The 25,089-nt window shown below is 49.0% G+C and overlaps 1 protein-coding gene across 2 annotated transcripts in view; it reads left to right on the top strand.

Annotated features, from left to right (window-relative positions):
• Positions 1-25,089, top strand: part of grin2ca (glutamate receptor, ionotropic, N-methyl D-aspartate 2Ca) — a 28,961-nt gene that overhangs the window by 1,163 nt on the left and 2,709 nt on the right. The window contains exons 2-12 of one of the 2 annotated variants that reach the window (XM_029836926.1): positions 8,661-9,111; positions 13,916-14,517; positions 15,337-15,451; positions 17,128-17,339; positions 19,424-19,592; positions 20,438-20,591; positions 20,706-20,831; positions 21,535-21,764; positions 23,171-23,331; positions 23,409-23,596; positions 24,819-25,051. In XM_029836926.1, the coding sequence (XP_029692786.1) occupies positions 8,677-9,111; positions 13,916-14,517; positions 15,337-15,451; positions 17,128-17,339; positions 19,424-19,592; positions 20,438-20,591; positions 20,706-20,831; positions 21,535-21,764; positions 23,171-23,331; positions 23,409-23,596; positions 24,819-25,051 (2,625 nt within the window). In that variant the 5' untranslated portion in view covers positions 8,661-8,676. Of the gene's footprint in view, positions 1-8,660; positions 9,112-13,915; positions 14,518-15,336; positions 15,452-17,127; positions 17,340-19,423; positions 19,593-20,437; positions 20,592-20,705; positions 20,832-21,534; positions 21,765-23,170; positions 23,332-23,408; positions 23,597-24,818; positions 25,052-25,089 lie in introns of those variants that run through there. The other variant, XM_003964965.2, reaches the window with a different exon arrangement.

The following is a 25,089-nucleotide window of genomic DNA, read 5'->3' as shown; positions in this document are numbered from 1 at the left end:
CCTCCTTCTCCTCCTCCCCCGCCTGCCAATAAAAGACCCGTGTGAGCGCAGCCGTCCGTGGGGAGCGGGGGGGGGTCAGACGACCTGCTGCGTTTGGCTTTTGTGGCGGGTTTGTAGGTGTGTGCGGCGGCTGTGGCGGCCGCCGCCGGCAGGATCGGGCGGAGGGGAGCGCGGCCACGATGTCAGCAGGTAAACGGCTGAGAGTGGCTTCGATACCCGCCCCCTGGACCTGCTGCCGGCTGCGAAATGAAACTGTCACCAAGAAGCCGCTTTTTAACGAAAGAGGTTTGTGTTGCGTTTTACAACGTTCCTGTATCCGTGGATACAGGAATTCCTCGGAGGCTCCAGGGAGAGTATTCTATCCTGGCGATGCTTCGGGGCGAATAGTGGACAATACGGTTGAAGTTGTGGCTATCACGCAAAACGCCCCCTTGTGGTCAATCCTCCTGTCAGGAGATAGTGAAAATCTTATCATTTAGCAATTTCATTGGAACTTGATGGTGTCACTCGATTTATTTCTTCGACCTTTAAAAGTCACAAAGAGACTTTGGTGCAACGAAAAGCCGCTGAAGTGCCCCTCCAAACCAGCAGGTGGCAGTAAAGACCAGGTCCAAAGCAGATGATGCTACACGCGGTGGTGATGTTCTTTAGTGTCGCAGATATTAGCGGAGGCAACAGCAGCAATAGAACAGAACGCCGCTAAAGTCACGTTCTGCTGCTTCCTCATAGCAAAAGGTCAAGAAGCCTGCGCAGGCGGCTAAAGGCACGTCATCCGTAACGACCCGTGTGACAGATTTTAGCTTTTTTTATCGTGGAGTCGCCGTTGAAGCGTCACACAAGAACAGATTGGATAAAGAAACGAGGGCGACAGCGTCTTCAATGGCAGAGAGGTCACACGTGTGAGAAGAGAGGAAGAGACGAGGAATCCTCCGGGAACAAACTGGGCCCGTCTCCTTCCATCGATCGGGTCGCATGATGTATCTTCAGGGTCATTCAAAGAGGCTAACATGCGGGCTACACACGCTCATGAATCATTGATGCCAACAGCACCCCCTGGTGGTCAATCCTGATGTCAGGAAATGATGAAAATGTCACTTTTTTTAAGGTGCCTGAGCTACATCCCAGGATAATCACGACTCGGAGGTCCTGGCTTGAATTATTGAGACGATTGTTTTTACTTGTTTTTACATGTTTTTTGTGTGAAATCGCACCGCTCATTTTTAGCACAGTCTTCTGGTAAAGCTAACGATTGTACGACCTCTCTTTACCAGCTTCAGAACCCCCTCCTGAGAGCAGGTGTTGTTTAAAAGTGGTGCGAATCATTTTTAGACATAAATTCAGCAGTGATCAAAGCCGAAATTGGACAGGAATCCAACGCTGAAGGACCCCTCAGATGGTCCGCAACCTTTGTGGTTCCTGAGTGTTCAAATCCCAGCAGGAGCTGTCGTCCTCGTCCCCGGGCTGGATCCCTTTCAGAGCCGCCGGCGCCACGTCGCCTTCACACGTAGTTTATTTTTAATAACGTGATACTTTCTGTTTTGTTTTTCCTCTTTTTATAGTCTCTCCGTTGTGTCTCGCCTCTCACAGATCTAAGAATAGACGGTTGTAACCAGACAGTTTTCAGGTTATTTGACGGAGATTTTTCCGTCTCGGCTGAAATTCCAACAGTACCTGATACAACAGTTCTGCTCTCTGACGAATCATTACGATCCTTTTTTATTGATAAAATAAAATATTCCTTCGCAGAGGAAACAGTTTAACTGAACTGGGGGAAAAAAGGTTTTTCCTCCAGAGAATGAAAAAATCAAGTCACAGAGACGCCGCAGCACCACTTAGGAGGTGAAAAATGGCTCTTCATTATGTCTCGTCAACCATATCCTGGGTTCCTTAATTGGATGTACTTGTGTGTGTGTGTGTCTGTGTCTGTGTGTGTGTGTTAGACAGGGAGAGAGAGAGAGAAATATTACATAATTTGGGGTCTTTATATCAGCTGCTCCAAAGTTATATTGTCTGTTTACACACACTCACTCACACACACACTCACTCACACACACACTCACACACGCACACTCGCACACACACTCACACACTCTTTGACAACATTGGACCTCCGACCCCCGTGATTAATCAGTTCTTGAAAGGGGCCTTTTGGATGAGTTTAAAAATCTAAAACCCTCCTCAGACGTCCTTCTTTGGCTCGGCGCTGAAGAAGGTCACAGATGTAAAAATGCCTCCCTGGATTCCTCCGATTCCTCATTTGGGATGGATGAGATGATGGGATGACCTTGAGCTGTGACATCAGCTCATCCGTTGGTTGGAATAAGAGAGACTGAACTAGAAGCAGGTTCCAGTGATTCTGAAAGCCGTTTGTGAAGGTTCCTGAGCTCCTGGACCAGGACGCTGCTGTGACCTTGACCTTCAGGGAAGACTGGTTCAGTTGATCCTGAGCCCAAAGGTCGGCTCGTTGGCTCCAGGACGACCTTGACCTTGGACACTGGACACACTGTCAGTTCATCCTTGACTGGACTTAAGGCCCGCCGGCCTCTGAGCGAGCCGGATGGACAGATGGACAGACAACCTGAAAACACCGTCCCTGGGGCCATGTCGGGTCGTCATGACAACCCTTCGTTGGTGGCTGTCTAATCCCATAAACGGCTGCGCAGTGGTTAGGTCTGGTTTGTTAAACACGAGGATCAATTACAGTTTGACATGAGAGGACAGATCCTGAGCAGCAGAGAGGAGGGACGACAAACATGGGGGCGGAGCCACCCCAACGCCACGTCTCTGTCCCAGTGTAACCAGTCTTTACCCTCTCTGTCCCAGTATAACCAGTCTTTACCCTCTCTGTCCCAGTATAACCAGTCTTTACCCTCTCTGTCCCAGTATAACCAGTCTTTAACCCTCTCTGTCCCAGTATAACCAGTCTTTACCCTCTCTGTCCCAGTGTAACCAGTTTTTTTACCCTCTCTGTCCCAGTATAACCAGTCTTTACCCCTCTGTCCCAGTATAACCAGTCATTGACCCCCTCTGCCCCAGTATAACCAGTCTTTACCCTCTCTGTCCCAGTGTAACCAGTCTTTACCCTCTCTGTCCCAGTGTAACCAGTCATTTACCCTCTCTGTCCCAGTGTAACTGTTACGATACATTGTGGTAGCGGACCCGAACGCAGGCCAGGACACAGTGGTGGAGAAGTCAAGGGCTTTATTTACAGGGAAGGGGAGCACACAACAGAAACAGTCCTCCTGGACCGCATGGGGATCGGGAGGCAGCGTCCGCCCGTCCCAGGTCCATCGGCGAGTCCCCGAACCAGACGCAGTCCCCCTGGACTGCCGGGAACTCGGAACACCGTTGAGTCCTCAACACGCTGCAGTCCTCCTGGACCGGCGAGGACTCGGGAGTCCGGCGCGACACGCTCGCCTCACGAACGTGCCCCGAGACCCTGAGGGCAGAGGCAGCCCTCCTAGACTGCAGGGGAGCAGGAGCGGTCCTCCAGGAGACAAGGAACAGGAACAGGAGAGGCCCTCCAGGAAAACCGGAAGCTCGGGGACAGGAGTGGCCCTCCAGGGCAACAGGAACACAGGAACAGGAGCGGTCCTCCAGGGAAACCGGAAGCACGGGAATAGGAGCGACCCTCCAAGGCAACAGGAACAGGGGCCAACACCAAGGCACCCAAACAAGCTCCCAACACGAACAGACACCCCGGCACTGACAGGCAGGCACAACCTGCTTAAATAGGCAGCAAGATGTAAATTGCCTACAGGTGCGCCCACCTGCAGTGCCAGCTGCACCCAATTGTGCTCAACACCGCACCCTGCAGGCCAAAGACAAACACAACCCAGAAATCCCAACAGTAACCAGTCTTTTACCCCCTCTGTCCCAGTATAACCAGTCATTTACCTTTTCTGTCCCAGTATAACCAGTCATTGACCCTCTCTGTCCCAGTATAACCAGTCTTTTATGCTCTTTGTACCAGTATAACCAATCTTTTACCCCCTCTGTCCCAGTATAACCAGTCTTTTACCTTTTCTGTCCCAGTATAACCAGTCTTTTATGCTCTTTGTACCAGTATAACCAATCTTTTACCCCCTCTGTCCCAGTATAACCAGTCTTTTACCTTTTCTGTCCCAGTATAACCAGTCATTTACCCTCTCTGTCCCAGTATAACCAGTCTTTTACCTTCTCAGTCCCAGTATAACCAGTCTTTACCCCCTCTGTCCCAGTATAACCAGTTACAGTATGATGACGTGTAGCATGTCACTAACACGGCGCTAATGACGAGCACTCGTGTGTCTCCTGTGGGGGGACAGAAATCTTCAAGGTCGTGAGACGACTGTAGTTCTCCTGTAGATCAGGTGATGCTGCGTCGCCATGTGACTTTCGTTTCCCGCCAATTTGTGGTCACCTGACCAGGCCCCTCTGGCGCATTCCGGCGCAGATGCGTGCTGCGATACTGCAGGGCGCTGTCGTTGTCTGTGAGCTATCTGATGAGATCTTAAACTGGGGGCAGGAGGAGTTTGACAGGCTGCGGCGCCCCCCCCCCCCCCCAAGAGTTTACGGCTGCGCTCACGGGCACAACAGACACTCCAGGAACATTTATATTCATGGCGCGGCGCCGCCTGCACCTCATCGAACGCCCCGTCCCTGTCGAGAGAGAAAACTGACACACCGTCGGGGGCGGGGGGGGGGGTCTCTCCATGGTGCTCCCCTGCCCCTCGCAGAGGCTGAGCCACCGCGCGCACGTGCGAGGCGTGAGGTGCGTGCACGTGTGCTATTCAAAGCCACACGGTGCAGATTAATCTCTCACAATTAGCCGTGAGTGTTAAGACAATGGGGAGCATCTTGATGAGAAATGATGACAACCATAACCTCTGAAATTAGGCCTGTGTGTGTGTGTGTGTGTGTGTGTGTGTGTGTGTGTGTGAGAGAGAGACTTGGTGTGATGGATGTGAGGGTCCTCAGCTTGTGGCTGTGATGTAGTTCAGGTTTATTCTGGACTCCTCTTCCTCATCGCTCGCCGCTCTGGTACCAGCTGACAGACACGACCCACCGGACCCAGAAAAACGGTTCAGGTTCTATCGCTCTGAGAAAAAAGCTCTTCAGACGAAGAGGTCGCTCCTCGTTTGGTGAAAAGATGAATCGATACATCTGAGAAAACCACGATGAGTGTCGCCATAAAAGATGCTCCTGTCTGCCGAAAACCCACAAAAGGACCTTTTCTGCTCAGAATCAACGCTCACAAAGTAAAAGAATATTTAATCAATTTTTCCATCATGTATAAATGTAATTGCAACATCAGCTGTTAAGCATTTATAACAAGACAAAAAGCACAAAACAAAGCACAAAGCAAAAAAATTCGTTAAAAATGGGCGGCAGGGCCATTTTTTTTAACACACACACACACACACACACACACACATGGACCTGTGTGTGTGTGTGTGTGTGTGTGTGTGTGTGTGTGTGTGTGTGTGTGTGTTTTAACAGGAAGGAAGAAACTGTCATATATGTAGCCCACATATCCACATCACAGGGAACGACAAAGTGGTGTGTTTATGTGGATTAGAGTGTGTGTGTGTGTGTGTGTGTGTGTGAGCAGCCATCGAGACAACTGGCAGGGCAGGCTGCTGACAGCTGGACTGGTGGCAGTGGGTGGGTGGAGGGGGTTGTTGTGGTCCTGTGCGGGTCTCCACAGTTCCAGCTTAGCCGGGGTCTTACGCTGATCCCTGCTCCACATACGGACGCACACGACGCCGGCCCGCGCAGGTCACCGACCCGCTGCGGCGTCAGAGTAGGGATATTGATGTCAGAGCGGCGTGCTGAGGCATGAGCCTCAGGTAAACATCCACCTCTGTGTTACAGCTAAACGGATTAGACCCTCTTTCCAACCCCAGCCGGCTGTGATCTGCCGCGGTGACCAGTCAAACACCAGAACCTCCAGTCTGCTGGAGCCGTGCACGCCATCCAGATAGATCAGCCTCCTCTGCACCAGTTAAACCAGTCAGACCAGCGGTGCTGTTCCTGCTGTTCCGTTAAAGTCTCTGTGGAGGTTTTTCCTGTATGTTGGCGTAGAGCGGCGTGCCAGAACATCTAAGCTGGGACCTCTGAGAGGAGAACTGTTGTAAAGTGCGAGGACGTGGAATTTCCATCTGCTGTGACATTTAAAATCTGCTGATGGCCGCCTCACATCCTATAGAGCCTGGAAATCCAGCGGCTCAGTTCAGCTCCTGCCTGAATGTTTAAATCCTTTAATGCACAGAGACGCCGTCTGTGGTCGCGGCGCCCTTTAGTTGATCACCGCCGCCTCACGTCAAACTTCACGAGAGGCTCCTTCGTGTAAATCCAGCAGCGGCGAAGATCACAGAAGATTTACCGAGATCTTACCTGCTCAGATCAATCGGCTGACGCCAACGTCGCATACGCGCACGCCTCGTGCACGAGTTCGCCGTCGGAGCGGGAACTGATGCGGCTGAATGTGCGTCGCGGTAAATCAGGCGCCAGAGGCCTCCGTTAGGGTTCCGCTTTGGCCGCAGGAAACACGCGTGACAGCGTCGGCGTCGTAAATCCCAGAATATACGAGACAGGAAACGAGGAGGCAGAAGAGCGAGCAGTAAATCAGCAAAGGTGGCGGACGGCGAACCATCCCGCCTCTCAACCTCCAACTGCAACGAGGACTCGTCACAGGGAGGTGAAGGGTTAATTAGTCAGTCCTGCAAACCCACCAGAAAAGGCCCAGTTTGACCAGTTTAGCCGAGTTTATGTTCTTTAAACACCAAACATCTGAGTAGCTTTTACTCCTTAGCGTGATGCTAGCCCTGACTGATGCAGGTTCTCCGGGGGGGGGGGGGGGTCCTTGCTCAGGCACCGCCTCATCCTCCATCTCTGATTCTGACTCCAGATATGCGTCTTATCACAGACGGGTCACCTGATACTTCTGGGAAATCTCATTCAGACGAGCGTGAAGAGATTTTAGATGCACTTGAGCTCAAAGAGTTCATACGAACGACCTTTGATTTGGACCCAGACTGTGAAGAACTGCAGATGCTCCTGGACACCCGCCGACGTGCTTTTGGCTCTTTTTGCTGATGCTGATAAGTCCACAGATAAGCTAATAGGCTGTGAACTGATGGGGATTAGCCTGTTAGCATGGTCGGGCTAAATAAATAAAAAATGGGCAGGCAGAGAAAATGCTAATGAAAAGTTTCTGTTAGCTTCAACCTTTCTTATTCCAAATACTTTGCTTTGTATTTGATACATCATGTAAATGGACCACAAACCTGAAGGACTTGGTTTCTGAAAACCCAGCTGGGTTCCGACCCCGGTCTGCGGTACGGATAGTTCCTTTTCTCTCTGGGTTCATCCTCTCTGGAATTTGACCTTCAAATATCTGCCTCAGCCGTTTCCTGCCCTTGGTTACACCCACCGAAGGTCGAAGCTTTTAAGGATTTTGCCCACGTGCGGCGCTCGCCGTCGGAGACATTAGCCATTCCACTGCTGTCACAGCGGAAACGCGGCTAATGTCATTGAAAAGAATGTGGCGACGCCCTCTCGCAGTGCCAACTAATCAATTTATGAAATGATCTATGAGCCGGATCGACCTGCAGATCCACAGGTGGAGCGCCGCGTGTACTGTCAGCATGGCGAGGACTGTGGGGGCCGCGGAGACACGTCCACACTCAGCTTGGTGCCTTCGCCAAATCTCCTGATAACTTTATTCTCTACAATCAAGCCGCGGGCCGTGACGCCTGGCAGGGATTACCGAGGGATTACAATATATTCACCCCAATGGGATCCCATCACATGGTGGATCAGATCTGTGTGACGGGGACCAGCGTGCAGCGCCCCCCCCCCCCCCCCCCATGGCCACGATACCACCGTGACAGATTTGACAAAGAGCCTAAGTCTGTCTGACAGCACGACACAAACGTTCAACAGTCAGGATGTTCCAACAATGAAGCCGCAGGGGCTGATGGGAAGTTTCCTCGTCATTAACTCGAGTCTCAAACAAGTAATGGTTTGGAAAAGAACCAAGACTGGTGTTTCTGGTTTAATCCCATCTGTTGGTGATGGGACACAGCCCCCCCCACAACTTTGGGTTTTAAATCCCGATTCTGTTGGCAGGAACGGCAGAAAGGAAAACTTTCCCAAACAAAACAGCCTGAAAAGCGAGACTGCGGATGTCAGATAATCCGTCAGAAATGTGCAACTCCCGGTGCTTCGGAACGGCCGAACAAAAATCAGGCAAAAGCCCCAAAAGTAGCGTCACGAGAGAGAAGGAGCTAAATCCGCTTGTTCTCCATTTGTTGCATTAAACACTGGACACCATCTGTTGGGTCGGACTGCGGAATACAACAGCAGCAGGGAAGCAGCTGCCGCCGTAAGACGCGGCGGCCCGACCGCGGCCTCTGTGGCACGCTGACACGGTCTAAAAATACGACGCTGGCCTCCATTAATGGGCTCTTACGCCGCCTTAGTCATGGAGGCGGGCCGGCACACTCGGCTCAAACCAAGCTTAGCGGCCATTAATCAAAATACCACAACTCAACCTAAATGTGTGTGTTTTGTTTTTTTTCCCCCGTCTGCTGGGATTATTCCGACATTATAACATTTCAGGAAAAGCTCCACCTGCTTCCGTGTGTCTGACATTTCTTTCCTCTCTCCGCCAGGCTGTAGGTGACTGAGATGGGCGTTCGTTTAGGCAGCTTGAGCGACACCCCGTGGTGGCCCCCGCCGCCGCCGCTGCTCCTGCTGCTGCTCTGTACTGTCCCCTGCTGCTCGGGAAGGCCCTTCGGGATCCCCATGCCCTCTGTCAACGTGGCGGTGGTGTTCAGCGGCGCCACCTACCAGGCAGAGATCAAGGGCAGGTTGAGCCGGGAGAACTTCATGGACCTGCCCCTGGAGGTGAACCCCATCACCGTCTTGGTCAATAACACCAACCCACGCACGCTGCTCACCCGCATCTGCGACACGCTGTCCACCAACCGCGTGCACGGCATCGTGTTTGAGGACAACGTGGGCTCGGAGGCCGTGGCGCAGATCCTGGACTTCATCTCCACTCAGACCACAGTGCCGATCGTGGGCATCAGTGGAGGCTCCGCCGTCGTGCTGCCACATAAGGTCAGTGAGGGGCTGGAGAACAACACAAAAAGGGTTATAGCACTGAGAATCAGGGGATCTCACACACGAGCACAAACTGAAAGGTAGATCTGGGTCCAGTCAGGGCCAGGATGGTTCCTGGAGGTCAGGACAAATATTGATGTGGGCCGAGGAACGAGCCCTGGGGCACCCCGTAGAGGATCTGACTGAAGCAGCAACAACAGTGTGTCTCTGAAAGATGATCCTAGAGACAACGTCACCTCTGATGACACCACAAACGTGCGTGAAACATCTGCAATGATCAAAATTGTTTGTTTTGGTGGAAACTGTTCGGATCCCTGCGGCCAGGCGGGAAGAGATAATGAACGCGTGAAAATGACAGACGGAGGAATCGGTCCCAGCAGCCTCACTTAATCCTCCGACAGTAAATCAAGTGTAATTTTCTCACTGTTGCCGTCTGAGTGACAACATGTGTAAATTTATGTGCCTGTGAGGCCCCAAGGCTGCATTTTTGATGATTTCTCACCATCATCCTGGAGTGAAATGCCAATAAATTCCAGGTTTTAGGAGACGGGGAGGCTGGTAATAACGTGTGCAGACAGATCGATCATTATGGAGGGACGGGAGACGCCGTCAGAACAAAGATCCACACAAACTTTACATGTTCAGGCTACAGGGGGGAAACGCAACCGACAGGCGGGTTTGATCTTTGACAGTCAAAGTTCTGAACACTTTCAGCTTCGTTTCCAATCATCAATCAATTCTTTTAATCAGAGCTGAGCTCCACGTCGCTGAAACAATCAGACTGAGATGCACACGTACTTTAAATTACAGCTAATTGAAACTAGCGGCGGCGTCTTTCATCGATCGACAGGCACAATCTGTCATTTTAAAGGGGCTCGATTATGGAACCGAGAAATTCTTCAGAGTTAATAAAGTCGGCAGTGTGAGATTAATGAGAGGCTCTGAAGGCCTGCAGCGATGGTCAGGTTCGGAGGCTGGTTATTATTTGTGATTTGTGGTCATTCGAGTCGCCGTCGTCACGCTTTCAGAGCAGATTCGACCCTCAGGAAACATAACAGGATCAAGAGATTCTTGTGACACATAAAGCCTTTAAATGCATGTGTGAAGGGAGCAGGAAGGTTTAGCAGCCATCATCTATCTACAGGAGCACAACAAGCTCAGACAGGGACACAAATATAATCCTGTCATAATAGCCTCAGAAATCCAGACCCAGGTCGTCACGTGTCGCTTGAGGCTCGGAAACAAGATTTTTAGAACTTTAAAGTTTGGTCAAGGCGGATATTTAAGATTACAGAGTTAGAGGGGGCACAAGCGCCGTTTAAAAGGTGTAAAATCATCAGAGATGTTTAATAAAGGTCTTTTACGACTCTGAAAATGAATTCATAGATTACAAGTGATTAAGAAAGAAGAAAGCCCTGCGGGACACCGCAGGATAACGTCCCTTTAGTCGTTCAACTGGGCCACATTGGGACACATTACCTAACCAGTATTCCCAGAGCGAAGGTAATTAACAATTAAAAGTCCGACTTGTTTGACAAATATGCAGCATTTTGCCTCTGCGAAGCCTCAATTATCTCCATAAGGAAAAAAACTCTAATGTTTGTTATCTTATGAAAAAGATGAAACGTCTGGGACATCTGTCCGGACAGTAGAACCTGTTTTAGGAAGCAGGCTGGTAGGAACCCTGGTGGTAATGAAGGCGTCCAGTTACACCAGTAACACGTCGAGATCGTCTCCTGCAGCCCGTGAAGGCACCATGTTTGATTGACAGGCACACAGGAAGCAGGACATTGTCCTACCATTTATCCGATCCCCCATCCTGGACTCCCACTGTGGACCTCCAGGCTCTCCTGGACCCTTCTGCACTGAACCGACCTGTTCTTGTCAGCATGGACGTGTTCGTGTCCCACCAACAGAGTGGAAACAGTTTTGTTTTAACTCTGGGATCAATGAGATTAAAGTGGGACATCCTACAGGATCCAGATGGCAGAATTCCCAGTTTACACAAACAAAGTGGTTAAATTAAGGTGATTAAGGCTCCTCACACGTCAGTTCAGTATCTGTCAGCTGATCTGTTCCAGGTAAAGAGCCGCCTGATACTCCCAATAATTCGAGCTGATTGATTTATGGGATGTTGTCAAGGAGGCTTCCATTTGTCATTCGTATCGCTGAAAGCTGAAGGCTCTGTTTCCCTGAAATTAGATGATAAACTGATTCCTGCGCCGGGAACAAGTCCTTTTGCCGTCGCCGTCGTCGGCAGCTGAGGAGTTGAGCAACAAAGAGGCGGAGAACTACCTGCAGACCCTCGACCCAACGCATCGCTCAGCTCCTCGCTTTCAGCAGGCAAGGAAAGGTGGATCAACATCAAAGTCATGGAAGAACCAAGAGAAATCTGGATTTCAGAGCACCACCAGCAACATCGGTGGCAGGACGAAGCAACGGCAGCAACCTTCCAAACTGAGCAACAGTGGAAGAATCCCGAGAGTCTCGGGCTTTCTGGTGACTCCATCAACTGATGAATGGAGGCTTGTTAGGTTCGTGACAGAGGCCGTTGCTCCTGGAGACAGAGTTGCAGCATCATCCCAGACAACAGGATTACAAACGGTGTTGTCGGGTGTCGACAGAACATAATCTGGGTTTATCTGCGCGTTGGTTCCGCCTGTTACAATAACCAGAATGTTGCTGCTAGTGCAGAAAATAACCAGCGAATCAGGCGTCTGCTCCGGGTTGCCGTGCAGATCTCGGTGACAACAGCGGCACAGGAAGTTAGTGCCAGCGCTTCCTGCTGCGTGGCGGAGGCAGACATATGTCGCAGCAGCGCCGAGGCCAAGAGGAAGCAGTCAGCGCCCGTATAGATTTACGTGTAATACAGTCGGAGCTAATTTTACTCCCTTTCGCATTTACAGGAACTTTACTTTCATCGTGACTTCAGATCCGCCAAGTGCCATCACCTCCTTTATTTTTCATTCCTTTTCTGGACGGAGATCAAGTCGATCGATTGATCAGAGTGAAACAGCCTTCAGTTGCCCTTTCAGAGCACAAAACACTGTAAGACTGTTGCCATACGGCGGCCGGAGTAGCTTCATCCCACAGATGTCCACCCACAGCTGGTAGATCCTCTGGGATCTGCTGGTGACCACTGACGGAATTTGGGATGAAGCTAAATCACAACATCCAGACCCCCGAGGGACCTTCCAACGCTCCCGAGCAGGACCTTGCTAATTTAAGTCCTTATGTAAAGTTTGCTCTCGTTGTGCGACGCCTTCCGGAAGCTAATCTGGAGCAGCGAGGAGGTCAACCCTGTCCTATCGCACTCGGTCGGCACATCAAAGGTAGCCAAGTGACCCTTTGATGTTCATTAGTGCCGCGTCACAGCCCGACCAACTGGACTATCTGCTGCAGGTCGACGGTGTTCTGACTGGCAGCAAATCTGTGATAGTGAAGTGGTGGTGACCGGGGGAGAACCCTGACCTTCAGCACAACAATCTGCTCAGCCCTCACGAGCGCGACGGAAGAGTGCGCCCAAAGGCCGGTCGTGACTTTGAGCCCAGCTGAGCCTCTGGTGGAGCCCCGGGCTCATTTGGACGCCGCTATCGGCAGCTCTCTGCTAATTGAGCTGTTGAGATTGTAGTTTTACCCTGACGGACCCGTTGACAGGTGCACGGGGAGAACCCGCGTGGCAATATCAGCAAAAACGTGCAACGTGACGGCGTAACGTTCTGCAAAAAGGTTCTGCAGCAGCTGGGAAAGACAATAATGCTGACGATTCGCCGCAGGACAGCAAAGAGAGAGAGACTCCGGGAGATTGGACTCACCTGCGGATGAGGTTTATTACTGCCCGGGTTCTGCTGCAGTCTCATCCATCTCGGGTTGTTACACCGAGCTGAAGCTGGTGCTGAAGGTGCTGATAACTGGTGCCACTGTTACTCAGGAACATGTGCGACGATCCCTCCGTGCACGGTTCAAGTAAATGACAAACGCCGCGTCCCTTCTGAGACGGGATGACGCTCATACATCACGTCGCCGTGGAGCCTCCTTCAAGGACAACGAGGAGACGGGCTATATAATAAATAATAAAGCTGCGGTCGGCCTGGTTACGGTCTCGGGACACCTGACCCGAAGGACCGTCTGAGGAAGCATCTGCTCACCTCCGGCTGACGGACGGGACAGAGAGGAGCGATCCAGCGGGAGCCAGTTGTTAATGACCATGTTTGCTGTGCAGCTCCGTGTACGGGAGCTAATAACTGCGAGGAAGTTACTGTGGCCCGTTTGTAGAGTTGCTGGTGGAGCTCACAGATCAGATGTCTGAGGAGGACGGCGAGACACCAGTGAGACGGGAGGAAGCAAACGTGTTGCTATTTGACGCTCTTGAATTGATGGAAAGTCATCAAACAGCACCACCGTATCCGACAGGAGCAGATGAAAGTCGGGCCTCCTCAGTCCTGCTTGGAGTCACTGTGGTTGCAGTAGAGACATTAAGTTGGGGGCAGATGCTGGAACGCGGCGGTGGGTCATTTCTCTGAATCTGAACCAGGGTCAGTGTTTGCGCAGCAGAAATAAGACACAGGTTTAAGTGATGAATGAGGTCTGCAGCCCCAGAAAACGGAACCACTTAACTCCCGCCACAGCAGCACTGCAGAACCTGCACGTGTCTGCGGCTCCTCTTACACACGCGCCGCTTTAACCTGGTGGTTCCTTTGTCCCACCTGAGGAGGAGCCGGAATCTCGCTGATGCTAAAGCCATGCTCTTGGTCCTGTGTGTGCTGCTCATCGTGTGCTGCTCTTTTTCTTCCTCCTTTAGGGCGAGGGCTCCAACTTCCTGCAGCTGGGTTCCTCCATTGAGCAGCAGATCAACGGAATGTTCAAAGTGATGGAAGAGTACAACTGGGAGAACTTTGTGGTCATCACAAGCCTGTACCCAGGCTACGAAACCTACGTGGATTACGTTAAGTCCTTCATAGACACCAGTTACTTCAAATGGGAGCTGCAGGACGTGCTGACCTTTGACATGTCCGCCGACGGCCTGAACGACATCCGGGCGCGACGGCTGCTGCAGCAGATCGACGCTCAGGTTCTGCTGGTTTACTGCTCTCATGAAGAAGCTCAGTACCTGTTCGCCATGGCATCTGACTCTGGATTAGTTGGGCCGGGATACATCTGGATTATCCCCAGCCTGGCGGTGGGAAACCCCGACATTCCCCCACCTGACAGCTTCCCCGTGGGGCTCATCAGCATCATCACGGACCGCTGGAGGATGAGCCTGAGGAAGAGGGTGAGGGACGGTGTCGCCATCGTGGTGAAGGGCATGCAGAGCTTCCGGAAGCAGAGGGGATTTATTCCTGAGGGTCACAGTGACTGTCACAACCCCGTGAAGACGACTTTGGATAACGACACGCTGTTCAGGTACACCACACAACAACCCTCAAACAGCGAGGCTGACACCTCGTTCCACTTAGACCAGTCTGATCTGAGGAACTTGGTACTGGGGTCGTTTTAGGAGAGCGGGTGGGGGGGGTCACTGAGGCGTGCTGACATCATCAAACCTCCATCTTGCATCACGCTCTCTGATGTCACTAGCTTAAAGTCCTCGGTGCTGCCGGGAAAGGTCACTTTTCTTTGCTGTTAAAAAGTGGAGCCTTTTCTCGGCTTGCAGCAGATTTAAGAAGCGGCGGCGCCGCAGCGGTGGATGAGCAACAACAAAGAACAGAGCTACAACGTCCTTTTTCCCTCCAGTCAGATCAAACACTAACGCCCCCTCCATCCTCTGATCCATCCCTTTCTTTCCCAATAAGCTTTGATAATGAGACAGCCCACCTGTTAATGGGATTATCACAGATTTCCAGATTAACTGAGGCTTTTCACACAGACCAGCACTCAGGATATTCTCGCCGCGGCAGCCTTTCATCACCTCAGCAGGACTGAGAAACCAGCGCCGGGGGGGCAATATAACAGTGTGTGAGTGATGGAACAGTGGAATCAAAGTCTTCCAACCACACCGTTTATAACCCGTCTTGGTGTTAAACATGGAACAGAAGCTGCTTTTCTGATCTCATAAAGAATGTGTGACATGAACCGGCGTGTTTATGATAATTGGCGATATTCCCACATCTCACAGGACAGAGAGCGGATGTTGTTGCATCAAGAAAGCTATGGAAATCCGGTTTAAAAGCAGGAGAATAATAATGAATATGTCTGCCTGTCTGTCTGCCTGTCTGTCTGCAGGCACATGCTGAACATAACCTGGGAAAACAATGACTTCTCCTTCAACAGTGACGGTTACCTGGTGAATCCTGCCATGATCATCATCACTCTGGACAGAGAGAGACAGTGGGACAAGGTGAGCAGCTCTCAGATCTCTGCACAGAACACACACACACACACACACACACACACACATGTCTATTGCAGTAATTTCACACATTAGGGGTCTCTTTGTAAAGCTAAAAAAAGAAGTTTTTAAAGAATCATCTCCGGCCGTGTGCAGGATCCATCACGCTCCCGCAGACACACACTTGTTATGTTAGCTGCAGAGCGCCGCCTCATTGACTTGTCCTGAGATTGAAGCATTAATTTGAGCGTGCAGGGAGCGACGGGGACGCCGGGCCGGTGTTGACTTTCTCTGGTGTGTGAATAGATGCTGTTTAGTTAAACAGCAGGAACGGAGCAAACAGCCGCAGGCGTCGCTAAGCTAATTATGCGATATTGATGTTTCCAGGTGTGACTTTCAATTTACTCTCCAACATATCATCAATGCACTGAGCTAATGAGGAGGAACAAAAGCATTTGTGTCTGAAAGCAGACAACAAGCAGCGTGGACACAGGACACATTTAGGTTACTTTGAGTGGTACGTGATGAAAACCTGAAAACCTCCATATAAAATGATGTTGTTTTTCATTATGCGGGTCCATTTGACTTCGCTAAGCAGACGCCAGGGTGAGCGAGACTGAAAGTGCACAGCTCAGACACCTGAGTGTCCGTCGTCTTTAAGACGTCAGTCAGCCTGCAGAGGGAACACCACGGCGATGTCTGCAACAATCCTTTCATGATCAGAAAACCCACCGTGCTGTTTCTGGCTGATCAAATAAGAACAAAACTGCAGACGTCGCAGCATAAAGCTGCTTTACGTGAGCCGGACATCCGATCCGAAGCCTGCTGACATCAGGTGCTGCTCAGACAGAAACAGTCAGATTCCTGAAGAACAAAGCTGAGCCACAAAAGATTTACACTTGTTCTCTGTGTTCTCTGATGATGAATGTCTCCACGGAGATGCGTGAATTCCAAGTGATGAGTGATGATGGGTACACACTGACATGATCAACATGGCCGCCTGTACAGAGGAAATACCGAAGAGTCTGCAGAGACCTGTGGCATTTGCATGATTTCCCATCACCTTCAGCAGTTTGCTGACATCCTGACAGGCTGTTCCCTCTGAATGTTTCATCTGTCTGCACAAACAACTGAGTGAAGCAAGAAGCTTCAGTCCACACTGTGTTTGTTGAAGATGTCGACATTTACATCACCACTGGAGCATGGATCATCCGTGAAATGAACAGATTCTGATTCTTTCGTCTACAAACCAGTGGCAGTTTTTCTCCTCTGGTTTTCTTCCTGTGTAACAAATCATGTCAGGATGGTAAACTGCCAGCAGGCTCCTGCTGGGATACACATTATTTAGGGAGTGGGGGATGGGATTAATCGGATCTAGCTGCAAGAATAAAATGGTTTCACTCCAGTCTCCCACACTTGTAATGTTTCTTGACAGAGGCGCACCCAGTTGTGACTGGAGATCATATTTAACTCGGTTGGTTACTGAGACACCGTGCAGGGCAGCTAGACTAGTCTCTGCTCATTAGCTCTTTTTGCCAGGTCCTTTATATGCAGCTGATTAACTGGTATTTGTTTACTGTTGTTATTGCTGTATTTGTCCCATTATAGTGTTTTTTAATACTGTCCAGCAACTTAACCATTATGAGATTGTTGCTGAGGTCACTGATCCACGCTGGTGCCTTCAGGTGGGCAACTACGAGATGGGAATCCTGCAGATGAGGTACCCCGTGTGGCCGCGGTACGGCTCGTACCTGGAGCCGGTGTCGGACTACAGGCACCTGACGGTGGCCACGCTGGAGGAGAGGCCCTTTGTCATTGTGGAGTCGGTGGATCCTGTGACTGGCACGTGCGTCAGCAACACCGTACCCTGCCGACGACAGTCCAACAAGACGGAGGTGTAAGTGCTCATCAACACACATCGAAAGCTCGAGAGAAACGAAACCGATGAAAAACCAGCCCTAACTCTAACCCCTAACCTGAACCCTGCACCGAAGACTAGCAAGTTGGAGAATCAGCGGTTAAATCTGAAGTATTGTTGGGTAAACCAGGTTAAACCAGGTAGACCATAGGATATCTGATGTAATTCCACGTATTTTCAGTCTTTTTGTACCGGAGGAGCTTTTATGTGTTAACACCTGCAGCTTAATTGATTTTCTATCCAACTTGAGAGTGCCATTAGCTTTGAGATTAAGAGGCTCTTCCCCCTTCATTAGCCCAAGTATGGCCTCTTATCACTCAGCGAGGTGAGACGCTCATCAGGCCGCTCGGACACAGCACGATATCCAGGGATCACCCCTGACCCAGTCAGGGAAATATATGTGCTGCACGTTAACGTATCAATTAGATGAGATGATTGGGCCGTGGCATCAATCCTCAACACCTCCAGACTGGTCATTAGAGGAGGGAAGAGGAACTAGCTGTTGCCCATTAGCAATAATAAAGTTAACAAGATGAGGGGAGCCGCAGATGGACGTGGACATGTCTCTTCACTGGAGAGCTTTATCACTCTCAGTGACCCAACGGTTCTGTCTGGTCGGGCTGAGCTTCTTTTTCAGGAGGCTAAAAAACAAACCTGGAGCTTTGATATGACTGTAAAACATGTGTTTAGACTGGGCATACTGGGACCACTGGGACTAGATGTTCCAGATGTTTCATTGTCATGTGGTCCTAGTGTGTGACCCAAACAACCGCCTCTATGCTAAAAGCTAAAACTTGGGTTCCACCAAAGCTGAGTGTGTTAAATTACTGCAACGTTCCTGAAGGGCAGTGCTGCACTGACCCCCTGCTGGGGCACAAATGAGCGGGATGAAACACAACAAAGACTTGGGGGGAACGGCACTTTAATGACAACATATTTGGCAGGATGTTATTCTGAGATAATGTGGAGAAAAGAGGAGTATGGCAGTCGGCCACAGCCGGCGTAATTAATGGGAAACACTAATGTGGTATGAAGACGCTAAGTGGTTTTAATCATTACAGTAAACGGAAAACAAGCTTGCAAATTTCAAATTAACACACAAATTAACCTATTGTTTCCATGAAACACTGATTAATTGTTTAATTCAATGAGAGGAAGCATGTCGCTAATTAACGTGACGATTGTCTGGATTCCACGGAGACGTGTTGGTGTTTGGCTGAGCAGAAAACCGGAAACAAGAAGGAAACTCTCGGAAAAACAGAAGATTGTCTTCTGCCATTTTATGATTGCAAGACAATAAAGCTTCGTGTTTTCCAGGACTCAGAGTTGGCACATTCCGATGGGTCAAAGGTCAATAGGACCTGATTTTATCGCGTATAAACACCTGGATGTGTTTGAGGTCATCATCCCAGTTATGGGCTTGAGCCAAGGTCAAACTCGTAGCATCAAAAATGACTCCTGTGGAATCGGTGTGCACGGTCCACTCTGGTAGATATCGGTGGAAGCCTCCTCAGGTTCTGCTGCCGGCCCTGGACCTCCTGCCATTCCAAATAATCCGGCGTGCTCTCACTCGTTCCTGCCATTGTTTGTTTGTGATTAATTTATATCGGATTTGTTTTGATCGGCCCAGCTGTCCGTCCATCTGTCAGGGACGTGACAGTGTGGTGGCGCAGCTCCATCTGCCCCCGTCCCCACGTCAGACCTTCCCTGATGGAAACGATTCGCTTCCATCACCCACTTCTGTTTGCTCACCTTGATTCTTCAGCTCTACCTGCGATTCAGTGGGAAATATCAAACTTAAAGAATCCATCGTTCATCTAAGAACTTGATTAGATCTATTAGGCTCTTAATGAGGGGCTGGTCCAGAACATTTTATTGTCCCCACACACACACACAGAACTAAACATCCAATTACCGGTCAATATTTCACACTGGCGCAAATGTAAATTGAATTTACCTTCAATTGATAATCTGTAATGAGGATTTAATGACATCATCTGTATCAGTGGCAGCTGATATCTTTAGAAATCAATGATAATGAATCACAATCTCCTTCTTTTCAGTATTGTGGGCCACACTGAGCCTTACACCAAACTATGTTGCAAAGGCTTCTGCATAGACATCCTGAAGAAGTTGTCCCGCAACATCAAGTTCTCCTACGACCTCTACCTGGTCACCAACGGCAAGCACGGCAAGCTGGTCCGGGGCATTTGGAACGGAATGATCGGAGAGGTGAGAACATCAACCGACCTTAAAAAACTCACGTAATGATGACTCAAATTCAGGCATCTTTTACCCAGACATAGTTGAGGTGCCCGTTGGAATGCAAGATGAGCATAGGGTCCACGTGGGGATTCTTGGGCCAACCAAAGTTCAGGCTGAAAACAGGGAAACTGTGGCGCTCAATGAGGCGTCAAAGCCAGCAGAGCAGGCGTCGGCCATGTAAATCTAAACGCTCGCCATCAGTGTGATAAATAGTGTTGTGGTGGGATGAATAAAACGCTGCATAAATACTCAGCAGGATGTTTGACCTGCAGTGTCGGGACAACTTTTAAAATGAACAAGAGCAGAATGTTCTATATTCCGCCACATCCCTGACCTGCCACAGTAATTCTGCTTCCTTCTCAGGCTACTATAAGCGGATGCCTTTATATAATAAACATTATGCTACAGTTCATACGACAATGCCCGGCGGATTACAGATGGATAATGTGTGGATCAGCTTTTACAACCCACTGCTGATTACAGACAATAACCAGCAGGAGTTTTCTGTGTCAGGATATCAGCAGACAGGACACCGAGCCGAGGTTTAGAGGCCGATGCCACCGATACATCCAGTTGATCCCAGATCAGCGCTAATACTCGAACTTTTAAATGTGGTGGCATTAGTGTTGGACTGTTGGTCTCGCTGGGTTCGGACACAGTTGCGTCAACTGTTTTCTTGTTAGTTTAGACTCCGCCTCATACTACCGCCTCATATGGTGTACCTCAGGGTGTGAATCTGGGCCCCCCACTGTTTTCATGTGTTTGAGCCCCTGATTGATGGGATCCACATCCACAATATTGTCTCCCCGCAGGTGTTCTACAAGCGTGCGGACATGGCCATCGGATCGCTCACAATCAACGAAGAGCGCTCTGAGATCATCGACTTCTCGGTGCCTTTCGTGGAGACGGGGATCAGTGTGATGGTGGCCAGAAGTAACGGGACAGTGTCCCCATCTGCCTTTTTAGGTAAAAGTCCTGGAATTTGCATTAGCAAGAGATTCTGTGACAGATTCTAATCGAAATGGTTGAATCAAAGCAAATCAAAGCAATGTCACCTGACCTGGTCGTCTGTCGCTGCAGAGCCGTACAGTCCGGCAGTGTGGGTGATGATGTTCGTCATGTGCCTGACGGTGGTGGCCATCACAGTCTTTGTCTTTGAGTACTGCAGCCCGGTCGGATACAACCGAAGTCTGGTCACCGCCAAAGGTGAGCCGTGCACCTCACTGGAAATAAGAATATCAATGACCTTCCCATGACCTTCAAACCTCATCGCTTCTTTTAATTTGGATGGAGCAGTTGAATATATCTGAATCATTAAACTGTACACTTAGAACCTTATTATGTTCACACTTTGGTGTTTATTTTTGGGAATGACGATGGAATTTAATGTTGGCATCGCTGAGCTTTCACAGAGTCAGGAAACACAGAAGACTTGGGAGCCTCCAAGGGCTTTAGAGAAAGTATGAAATCCAGGCCTATTTACGGTCACCACATATTGGATCAATGGCTAGAAAATTGAGACACTGCAGTTTAATCTGAGAGCCGTGTGGTCTATAAAATACCTCTGACTGGGTGAAGAAAGGCCTGGGGGAGCAGGTAGATGTTGATGAATTCTGGGGTGCCTTTGTTCGATTGATACAGGAGGACCTCACATGATCTCAGTGCTCAACATTAACCTGTTTGACCTTTTTCTGCCAAACAAACTTGAGGTGACCAGAAACTCGACTGCAGATCTCGACTGCATTCTACTGTGAACAGCTGTTAGCAATCCTGTAATCATTGTGTCCTCGGTTGATTGTGATGACCAGTCAGCGGGTTTTTCATCCCATAATTGCTTTACTGCTTTATTCTCTGGTCAATACCTGTCATCAAACTGGTCTCCGTGACCGATTCTGTGCCCTGTTGCCAGATCCCGGGGGGCCCACCTTCACAATTGGGAAGTCAGTGTGGCTGCTGTGGGGAATCGTCTTCAACAACTCCGTCCCCATCGAGAATCCAAAAGGCACCACCAGTAAGATCATGGTGCTGGTCTGGGCCTTCTTCGCTGTCATCTTCCTGGCATCCTACACGGCCAACCTGGCAGCCTTCATGATCCAGGAGCAATACATCGACACGGTGTCTGGGCTGAGCGACAAAAAGGTGGGTGTGTCGACAGCGTGCAGGCACCCAGGAGTGGTGACGTCACAGAAGTTACTTTCACTTTCCTGTCAGAACCAGCTTCATAGTGTTGCTGCAGAAATTGAATTACATCCGCAGACGCTGTAAATGACGCCTGAGAAAAGCCTATAAAACGTAATACAGACGTGGATTTCCTGGCCAGACACCCATTATAACTTGTGTTACCATCATATGCATATTAGTCTGGCCTGAGGGTCAGTTTATAGGAGTATTGACAAGAAAATCCATGTTAAACCAGCAGCATAAGAAATGATTCGTAGGCTCTTTGTCTCTCAGACAACTGATGGGATTAAAGAGGCATTTGAGGGAAAGTGCAAGCTGTCCACTGCTCATTACAAGTCTGGCAGAGTCATTTACAATTCTCGTCTTATTATGCGTTAACTCTGTTATGCAGACGGAGGGAACGGACCGAGTCCCCAGATTATTGGACAAGGTTCTTTCTAATGTAGAGCTGCTGTGTGTCCAGCTGTGATGAGACCGTCAGGATAAGTAAATGTAAACGAGGTCCAAGACGAAGCCGCGAAAAGTGACCTTGCTTGTGAGGAAGGAGCGTTGAGCCGATGATTGCTTTCTTCCCACAGAGGAGAAGCCCAATAATAATAATTTTCCTTTAAAAAAAAGTCGCAGTGATCAGATAACACAAAATGACCAGCTTCCTTCAAGCTAACGTTTGCATCGGAGAAGCTACCGAACATTTCTTGCTTCTTCATCACAGTTGAAGATTAACAATGAACAGATATTAGAGCTCCAGTTTATCTTTGGAATATCCCGAGTCTTTATCGTCCCGTCTGATACACAAACTTTGGTGCAAATGTTCTCGCACCGAGTTAACGCACCGAGAACATATTTGCATAAGGTTAATGAAAAGTGTGTTGCTTGCATTTCAACCCCATCCCGCTTCCTCTTCACAGCTAATTAAATTTATACAGGACAGCCAACAGCAGAGGGATCAAAGCAGGAGCTAATTTCTGACTGCAGGAAAGTAAAAGATAAAGGAGACGGGATATCTTTGGACTCAGAGTCTGACTGCCTAATTGTACATTTAGATATGTAAATCGACCGAGCAAGAGGTCAACAGGATAACAAGAGCAAACGCACTCGAGCTGAAGGAGAAACCACAGAGAGCCTCAGTCGCCCGTGTCAGGTCGTGAGCTTTTTATCGGGATAGCTGACAGAAAAATGGAAGCTGCCTCTTTCCCTCCTCAGGACAGAGGCAGGTGTCATTGAAAAGATGCTGCTGATGGATTAAAATGTCTTTTCTTTTGCATTAAACCCATAACATCTGCGATTGGAAGGTCAAAATCACGTGTTGTAGAGGAGGACACCGATCAATCCGTGTTTCCTCCTGTCGCCACATTTCTCCACAGTTTCAAAAGCCGCAGGAACAGTACCCCCCATTCCGCTTTGGTACGGTCCCAAATGGCAGCACAGAGCGCAACATACGGAGCAACTACCCAGAAATGCACTCCCACATGGTGAGATACAACCAGAAGGGAGTGGAGGACGCCCTCAACAGCCTCAAAACTGGGTAACTGTGTTCCAAGCATCTGAAAAAACATATCTGCCCCGAGTCAGAGTGAAAAGCCTTACTCTCCGTCCCTCCAGGAAGCTGGATGCCTTCATCTACGACGCTGCCGTGCTGAATTACATGGCTGGCAAGGACGAAGGCTGCAAGCTGGTGACCATTGGCAGTGGGAAAGTGTTCGCTACCACTGGTTACGGCATCGCTCTGCAGAAGGATTCACGCTGGAAGCGACCCATCGACCTGGCGCTGCTCCAGTTCCTGGCTGATGGTGAAATTCCTCATATCTATTCCGTTTAAAACTCATGCAATAAGAACATTGTCATAAATAGCTATTGGAGCATTTTCCATGAAATGTGGAGGAATAAATTCATAAGAAATGAGAATGAAAAACACAACAGCAGCAAAAAAAGAGAGATCAGAATCAGGATACAAAACAATGCTGTAAATTTTTATGAGGTGCTTTGGAAACGCAACCTTTGTAAAATCGTGTTTCAAGAGGTGATTTAAAATATGGCAGATATATAAAAGGCTCGCAGAATTCCGGTCACCTTTGGCACAAACAAGCACCAGATGGTGACAGGAATAACAAACGGTGGAGAACTGTGTCAGATATACGAGCTGCTAAACCTTCAACATTTATGCAAAACCACTCCTCTTAATCCATTTATTTCTTAAAATGTCCACAAAACTGATTTGATTTGTTTAAAAAGAAGAGAAAGATTTTTTTATGCAAGATTTGGTTCACTGCTAAAACAGTGTTGCCCGTTAGCTAAAATTAAAGAGGAGTTTATTAAAAACGTGTTCAGTAAAACCGTGTCGTGGAAGTATTTTTAATTATTAAAATGTTTTTTTCTCTCACCATTTTGAGAATTCTATTTTTACACCAACAGGCTTGTGATGCTCTTAGGTCTGAACTAAAGGGAGATCACACGACAGTAGTTGATCCTGTCATCTGGCATTTTGATCAGAAACAGGAGAAGCAAAATGTTGTGATAAGAAAAGTGAATTGACCTCTTATACGAAATTATCATTTCTAACTTCAATTGTTAAACAACAGTAGGCTTCACCAAATGTTGACTTGTAGAAGGGATTATTAGTACGTCTAGAATCTAAATTGGGTCTCTTGGGCCAACAGAAGGACTGGAACAACACTGCAATAACATAATACTGGGACATCCATTCATTCAGTTCATTCATTCATTCAGTTCATTGATTTACATTTTTATAGTTTTATATTTTATATTTATATTCTATTTTTAATTTATTCTATTTTATTTCTTATTTTATTCTATTTTTATTATCTTTAATTGGTTTTTATGGTGTGTAATGGTGGTGGGTAATTTTGTACAGTGCTGTACGTTTCTTTGGGGAGATGCTAATTTCCCTAATGGACACCCCCTATAGGGATCAATAAAGTACTCTGATTCTGATTCTGATTCTGAGCTGCACTGAATCCAACAATGACTGAGGGCTGGATTTTGGTCCCACAGGTGACACTCAGAAGCTGCAGACTGTCTGGCTGACTGGAATCTGCCGCAATGAGAAGAAAGAGGTGATGAGCAGTAAGCTGGACATCGACAACATGGCAGGAGTTTTCTACATGCTGCTGGTGGCCATGGGTCTGAGCCTCCTGGTGTTCGCCTGGGAACACCTGCTCTACTGGAAACTCCGACATTCGGTCCGCAAATCTGACCGCCTGGACTTCCTGCTAGCTATTAGTCGAGTAAGTTACTTCACCAGATAACACAAGGTGGATGGGTG

This window comes from Takifugu rubripes, chromosome 5, assembly GCF_901000725.2.
Source record: "Takifugu rubripes chromosome 5, fTakRub1.2, whole genome shotgun sequence".
In the NCBI taxonomy this organism is placed as follows: Eukaryota; Metazoa; Chordata; class Actinopteri; order Tetraodontiformes; family Tetraodontidae; genus Takifugu; species Takifugu rubripes.
The sequence above is the reverse complement of the archived record's forward strand: the minus strand, read 5'-3'. Positions and strand labels throughout refer to the sequence as shown.